Genomic DNA, 7500 nt, shown 5'->3' with positions numbered 1-7500 from the left:
AACATTTAACGACATTTAAGAAAAAAGTTCACAAAAAAAAAAAAAAAAAACAGATTAGTAATGAAACTAGAAAGAAGATAAACTGATGATCTGATATAAACTGTGATGAAGAGGAAGATCTTCACTGAAACTCAAGTCAGATTCATGTTACATGACGTGTGTGTGTGTGTGTGTGTGTGTGTGTGTGTGTGTGTGAGACCAGATGACTGTCCCAGTTAGACAAACACTGGTTTTTGTATAAATGAGGCTGTGATGTCTTTTGTCTGCAGTTTCCATGGGAGGTCATTATTTAGCTTCTATTGTATTTTGTTCTGTGGAGAACTCCATTCACCTGTCAGCTTTGTGTGTGTGTGTGTGTGTGTGTGTGTGTGTGTGTGTGTGTGTGTGTGTGTCACTCATTAAGTCACAGAAAGAGAGAAAGTAAATAAAGAGTGGAGCCTAAAACAAATTAGAGAAAGTAAACACAACATTTAAGATACAAAGAAAGAAAAGAAAGACATAAAGATGGAAAGAGAGAAAGACTGATGTCATCGATGGCGTTAATTGAAACAGGAAATGAAAGTTCACACAAACAGCAGAAGAGGAGAACACGTTATCTAGAACAAACACGAGTCGTCTCACCGGCTGTTAAACACGGACTCTGATTGGCTCTTCAGGTACATGTGCAGCTCATGTGCATGAAAACACGACACATGCACTGATTCCACAAAACACACGCAAACATATTGTGACTCCAGGCCACGGTGAAAAAGATCAGAACACCCAGAATCCTCCACTGCAACCGAGATTCAATACGACGACTAAACAAACAGACAGAAGAGAGAAGAGGGATGGAGGGATGGAGGGATGGAGGGATGGAAATGAATGAATAGAACCGTGTGTACAGTCAAATATGCCTGTGTGTGTGTGTGTGTGTGTGTGTGTCCTGAACACACAGGACGGCAGCAGGTGTGTGTGGGACAGACGTGAGTTTACAGAGTAAAGGTGAAACCAGCTGAACGCAACAGGTGGAGGTGACCACACCCACATTTAATGCTCATGACACCGTCACACAGATCTAATGATCCAACATTTAAAACACAAGTAAAACATCAGAGCGAGTGGGCGTGTCTAGTTTTAACTGCACCACTTCAAACAAATGAAATGTAAAAAACTTCAGAGCTCAACAATAAAATCACGGTTTGATAAATGACTGAGATTCAACAGGAGCTCAGATCAACAGAAGAAGACACGAGACCAAAGGCTGACGATGTGAAACCGACTCGTGTTAATGACGTGATTAGAGCCTCGAGCCGCAGCAGCGATCGTTAAGAGTCATGATCGATGCTTAGAGGGTTCACACATGACCCCCCCCACACACACGACCCACATGGATTAAAGTTTATTATCACAGACTGAATCACAGACACAAAGAGAAACTTTATCTTCATCATCTTTCACTGACACTTTCATTTTTCCATCACTTTTCACTGAACACCTCAAAATGGCTCAATTCAGCTTCTGCTGTTGTGGAAGAGACTCTGAAGTAAAGATGGAGGGATGATCGGTGACAAGCTAAAAGAGGGATGATGCCGGAATAAGTGCCAGCCGAGGGAGAGATGGGGGGAGGAGGAGAGGGGAGGGTGAAATGCCAAAGGGGGAGAAAGACGGCTGGATCTGTGCCAAACCTTGTGTTTTATTGATCCAGGCTTTTCATTGGCTCAAATACTCTATGCTGAGTACTGATTTCATTATAACACACACACACACACACACACACACACACACACACACACACACACACACACACACACACACACACACACACACACACACACAGAGTTGTGTAGAATCTTGCCGGTGGCCGCAGATGCACCTTTTTTAAGGTATGACAAAAGCCTCTGTGGTAATGATCCTAAGAAGCACATTAGAAATGTAACAAACAACGTTTATTGTCCATGAAGGAGGAGGAGGAGGAAGAGGAGGGGAAGAGGAGGAGGAGGAAGAGGAGGAGGAAGAGGAGGAGGAAGAGGAGGAGGAGGAGGAGGAGGCGGCCTGGAGGCTGCAAACAAAGTAGAAGATGACATATGGCATAAAATGAATGCATAATAAATCTTCTGAAATCAGGGGACTCTGAATATAAACGCTCTTTTTCAACATGGCACCTTCTTCCTGCAGAAGAGTCAGAAGTGAGTTTGCAGCGTCAGACATCTGCTGCACCTCTCACTCGCTACAGCCATTGAACATGCAGCACCATGCCTCCCGGCTTCATGCAGATAATAAATGTGCAATTAAAACCATCTGGGAAATGAAGAAAATTCATTTTGTTTCTGCGGCTAAATGGGTTTTTAGCGTTGCTAACTCTTTTGCCTCTGGAATTAACCTGCGATCAGCGTCTGGATACCTTATCTGAATAATGCATGTGAACAGAACACGTTGTAATCATTGGTTTGGCTCTAACTCCATCTCTTCCAGAAATCACTACCTGCAGGCCAACTCCTCCACAGCCAAAGATAAAGGTAGAATCTGTCGAAGGCTCCAGGGCCTCGCTAACAAACGACTAAATAAAGATGGACGATAAAAACTAAGCCACGATATCTCAGAGACAGGCGCTGCAATCACATGCACAAGTTTGGTCCATGTCCCATCTGCTAACATGGAGGAGGTGGGGATTATGTCCTATACTGCAGCCATTGACTGATTATTAAAGTGGAGGTAGAAGGGCTATGGTTGTTTCTAGTTTAAAAAACCAAGATGGCGCTGGACAACATGTGACTGACGTGTCCATCTACTGTTCATCTGACGCGTGAAGCTCTGAAACCGACACGTGGATGAAAAATAGGTAAATCAACGGTTTTACCGAACAGATCAGATGTTTAAATGTCAAGCTGCAGCATGTTCTCGTAAGAAACACAAAGGCGCTCTTGCTTGAAATTACGGATTTTATTAACCCGGCCGCTGCAGCTCAATAAAGGATCCGCTCATCCTCATCCGCTCACACACCACTTGACTTTATCACACATTATCAAACAGTGTCCTCGCTGTCGTTACCTCTTCTACCATCCGTCCACTGTGGCTGGTAATTGAAAGAAAAGGAGCGTAAGCAGAAATACCGGAGCACATCTTGACCTCCGATTCAGAAAAATGCTGCTAAGTCTCTAAATGCGCTTCACCGGTCGACCCAGCATCACGACCTCGAGGAGAAACGTGTGATGCTGAGTGAAATCAATACGGAGGTTATTTGTTGAGGCGAGACGTCTGAATAAGCTCCGGGGTTTTAGATTCAGCCAAACTGCTTCTGTTTCCTCGGAGCTTCATGATCAATGATTTTACTCACACGAGAACCTGAAGCTGACTCATTCATGAAAAACACGTCTGAGGTTTGACTGAAGAACTCGTTTCTTAACTCAACCACAACAAACACCCACGAGTCAATCACCCAACATCCATCACACAAAGTTTACTGAGAGCCTGATGGTCCGGATAAAAAGAGAGAGGGAGAGGAAGGAGGAGAAGAGGACAGAGGAGGAGGAGGAGAAGAGGACAGAGGCAGGGGAGGAGAAAAATAAGATGCAGAAGAGGTTGGAGAAAAAGAAGGAAGAGGAGAATGTGAAGAAGTGGAAGAGGAAGAAGAAGACAGAGGAGGAGAAGAAGGAAGAGGAGGTGCAGAAGAGGAGGAGGAGGACAGGAAGGTAAAGAAGAAGGAAAAGAAGATGAAGGTGAAGAGGAAGAAGAAGAGAGAGGAGGTGGCAGAAGAGGCAGAGGAGGAGAAGAAAGTAGAGGAGGTGCAGAAGAGGAGGAGGAGAAGAAGAAATGAAGCTGAAGAGGAAGCAGTGAACTCACCGGACAGTGAAGTCATAGGAGCAGGACGCCAACACCGTCGGACTGAACGGAGAAAACTGCAGAAGAAAGAGTGAAAGTGATTTAATGATCTTCACATTTAAACATTAACTTTTGTTTAATCTGAAGTTTTGACCATTGACCATCAATAAAGACACGGCTGCAGGTTTGAGTCTGAAAAGTAGAAACTGTTGTTTCAGATATGAATCAAGCAGAAACCTGAAGAGCGTCAATCAGCTGGATTCACAGGGATCACCGAGTTTTACTCATCGAGCTGAACGGTTCTGAAGCTGCCGAGCGTCACAAAGTTTGAATGTTAGAAAACAGCAGGTGGAGTTTTCCTCCTCTGCAGAGAGTCTGCAGAGTAACTGTCCACTAAGCCGTCCTAAATTAATTGGTTTGTTCATTTGTTCCCCCCTGACACTTTCACCTTCCTCCCGTCTCTCGCTCTGTCTCAGATTTCTGCTGTTTCCAACAGTTTGGATCATTTACAACAACAGTGGGTTTTGTTCAATCTCTGACTGAACATCAGTGACGAGCAGAAGCAGAGATCCAGGAAGTGACGCTCAAACATTCTGTTTGTTTTCAACTCTGCTGCTGATCCTGAATCTGCTGCTGATCCTGAATCTGCTGCTCCAGTGAATCAATACGAGATCTGCACACACACACGTTCAGACGGATTCTCAGGATCGATCGGTGAAAACCCTGAGCTGGTTTCTAGTTTCAGTTTGCAGTGTGTGTGTGTGTGTGTGTGTGTGTGTGTGTGTGTGTGTGACGTGTTCCTAATCTGAGTAACTGGGATGTGTTTGGTTTCCTCTGCAGCTGTCTGTTCTCTCACACACACCCACATACATGTCTAGTGTGTGTGTGTGTGTGTGTGTGTGTGTGTGTGTGTGTGAGTGTGAGTGTGTGTGAGTGTGTGTGTGTGTGTGTGTGTGGTCTCATTAGGTCCATTTAAGTGGGTGTTTTGATGCTGTCAGGCTTCAGCTCTGCATCGCGGCCAAAACACGACACATTTTGCTGAGAACAAAATGTTGTCACATGACTTTTATCAGAGCCTGTGTGTGTGAGTGTGTGTGTGTGTGTGTGTGTGTGTGTGTGTGTGTGTGTGTGTGTGTGTGTGTGTGTGTGTGTGTGTGTGTACCTTGACTCTGCGGATGGCGTAGGTGTGTCCTCGTAGTTGACTGACAGGCTGACGTACGTTCCTCAGGTCCCACACACACACGCTGCAGTCGACGGAGCCCGTGGCCACAATGTTCTGCAAACAACAACAAACACTCGATTCAACTTAAATCTGTCTGACAACTTATTTAAAGAACAAATACAACACATGCATGAAAGTAACATCTGGAGTAAAACGTCCAAACATCTGAAAAACATCTGAGTGTAAATGCACGAGCAGAGAAATCTGAACAACAGGCAGAGGCTGTTTAAGTCGAGCGCAGGGTTTAAAGTGAAAGAATAAAAAATAATAGTCCTGGTCTCTTTTTAATAAAGAGGAAATAAAACATAAAAACAAGTTGAACTGAATATTTCACACGTTCCGACCGTGAAACGATTGATGGTGAACTTCCTGAGACGCAGCAGGTGAGAAAGGTGAGCACAGGTACCTGGTCATATTTGCACCAATCACAGCTGAGGATCTCAGCCTTGTGCGCTGGGATGGCCAATCGACAGGCGGCAGCCTTCAGGTCCCAGACTCTGAGAGTCCCGTCACCTGTCAGCAGACGGACAGTTATTTACCCAGAATGCTCTGGTCCGTGATGATGGGAAGAAAACCACTAGCGTCAGAGAAAATAAGTGACATCATGAGTGTAAATGAAGATGGACGACATGACAGCTCCCAAAGAGTGAAGCCAAACCATGTTGATCGCCCCCTGGTGGCTGGCTGCAGTACAGGTTACGTGTGTGGGAAGTTGAAACTTGGACTTTGAGCAATGAGGAGGGGGAACAAGGAGGATGGATGAAGGTTTGTCTCCTCCTCCTCCTCCTGAAACAAACTAAATAAATGAGCTTCACAGGATGAAGTGACTGTGAAAGTTTCTTTTGAGACGGCGGCTCGGAGGTAAAGTGACCGGGACGTTTTCAGAGAGAGGGAGGAAGTCCGGCCTGAAATCCTGACAGAGCAGATTAACCTCACGTTTCCTGACCAGCAGATTAGTCCTCTCCTCCTCCTCCTTTTCCTTCTCTCTACCTCCTCACATCACGGTCGCCCACACACATCAGCCTTTCTTTCTTTGTGATTTAACCCTTCACACTCCTGTCTTTCATTTATCCTCTCCCTTTTTTCTGCATTTACAAAATCCACTTTTCAGCAAAGTGTGGAAGCTACACTCACACCAGAGAGAGAGAGAGAGGGAGGGAGAGAGAGAGAGAGAGGAAGAGAGAGAGAGTGACAAAGAGAGAGACAGAGAGAGAGAGACAGAGAGAGAGACAGAGAGAGAGAGAGAGTGTGTTTACAGCGAATCAGTTAAACGTTGCATTTCTTTTGCTGCAGCAACAAAGAGCATCTGGCTGTGCATGTAAATGTGTGTTAGTCTGTGTGTCTGTACGTGTGTGTGTGTGTGTGTGTGTCTGTACGTGTGTGTGTGTCTGTATGTGTGTGTGTGTGTGTGTGTGTGTGTGTGTGTGTGTGTGTGTGTGTGTGTGTGTGTTCACTCTGCAGTGCTTTAAAAGCTGACTTCTGTGAGAGGGTTCCTCGCTCTATTACACCTGGTATCTCTGCTGTATCAGCAGGTTCAGCTCTCTCTCTCTCTCACACACACACACACACACACACACACACACACACACACACACACACACACACACACACACACACACACACACACACACACGGATGATGGATGGACGGATGATGGACGGATGGTGGAGGGATGATGGATAACGTCACACAGCAGGAGCTAGCATTAGCGTACGGGGGTGAATTGCTGCCTTATCTCCCAGCTTCCCCTCTGGTGGCACAGAGCAGTTAGCATGAGAGGCTACACCGAGCACTGTCTTTGAAGAGAGAGAGGGAGGTGTGTGTGTGTGTGTGTGTGTGTGTGTGTGTGTTGTGCGTGTTGTGTGTGTGTGGGGGTGGGTGGGGGTCTCATTCTGATAAGCTTATCAGGGTTTCCCATGCTCCTCGCTGCCTCTCCTCCTCCTCCTCACATCTTCTGGAGTTTCCCCTCCTCCCTCTCATCCCTCTCTTCTCCTTCCCTGCAGTTTGGTCCAGTGCCACAGAAGATCATCACCTCCAGCGTCAGCAGGAGATGAGAGGAAACTGCTTCTGCCTCCTCCTGCTCCTCCTGCTCCTCCTGCTCTCGAGCAGTATTGATTAAATAAATCCTGAAATGTTCTTCACACAACATCGTTATTAATGAGACGTCACTGAATCAAGATTCTATGAAGTTGCCGTGGGCGGTCGGTGCAGATCCATCACTGATGAAACTTTCCTTGAGAGGAGCGACATGACGTGAATCAAGAGAAACTAACGTCCATCGAGAAAGAACGACGAGATCTTCACAGGAAAGACGAGTGGAACGTTCGGCTCCTTCTCACCAACACTTCTCTCTTTTCTGATCTGCAGTGAAACGACCAGAGTCAAACCCATCGTTCTCTTTCTGTCTGACCTGGAGCAGCTCTGACAGTACATTCAGATTGAGCCTTCAGGGGAGGGAGAAAAAGAAAAGGAGGAAA

At 45.9% G+C, this 7500-nt stretch overlaps 1 protein-coding gene across 4 annotated transcripts in view; it reads right to left on the bottom strand.

The window, feature by feature from the left end:
- pex7 (peroxisomal biogenesis factor 7) overlaps window positions 1-7500 on the bottom strand; it is a 19921-nt gene that overhangs the window by 8439 nt on the left and 3982 nt on the right. For all 4 annotated transcript variants that reach the window (XM_069515176.1, XM_069515174.1, XM_069515177.1 and 1 more), the window contains exons 7-9: window positions 5430-5536; window positions 4964-5077; window positions 3823-3878 (exon numbers count right to left, since the gene is read on the bottom strand). In XM_069515176.1, the coding sequence (XP_069371277.1) occupies window positions 3823-3878; window positions 4964-5077; window positions 5430-5536 (277 nt within the window). The remainder of the gene's footprint in view (window positions 1-3822; window positions 3879-4963; window positions 5078-5429; window positions 5537-7500) is intronic.

Source organism: Paralichthys olivaceus, chromosome 19 (assembly GCF_024713975.1).
Source record: "Paralichthys olivaceus isolate ysfri-2021 chromosome 19, ASM2471397v2, whole genome shotgun sequence".
NCBI lineage: Eukaryota > Metazoa > Chordata > Actinopteri > Pleuronectiformes > Paralichthyidae > Paralichthys > Paralichthys olivaceus.
This window is presented reverse-complemented; position numbering and strand designations above follow the sequence as displayed.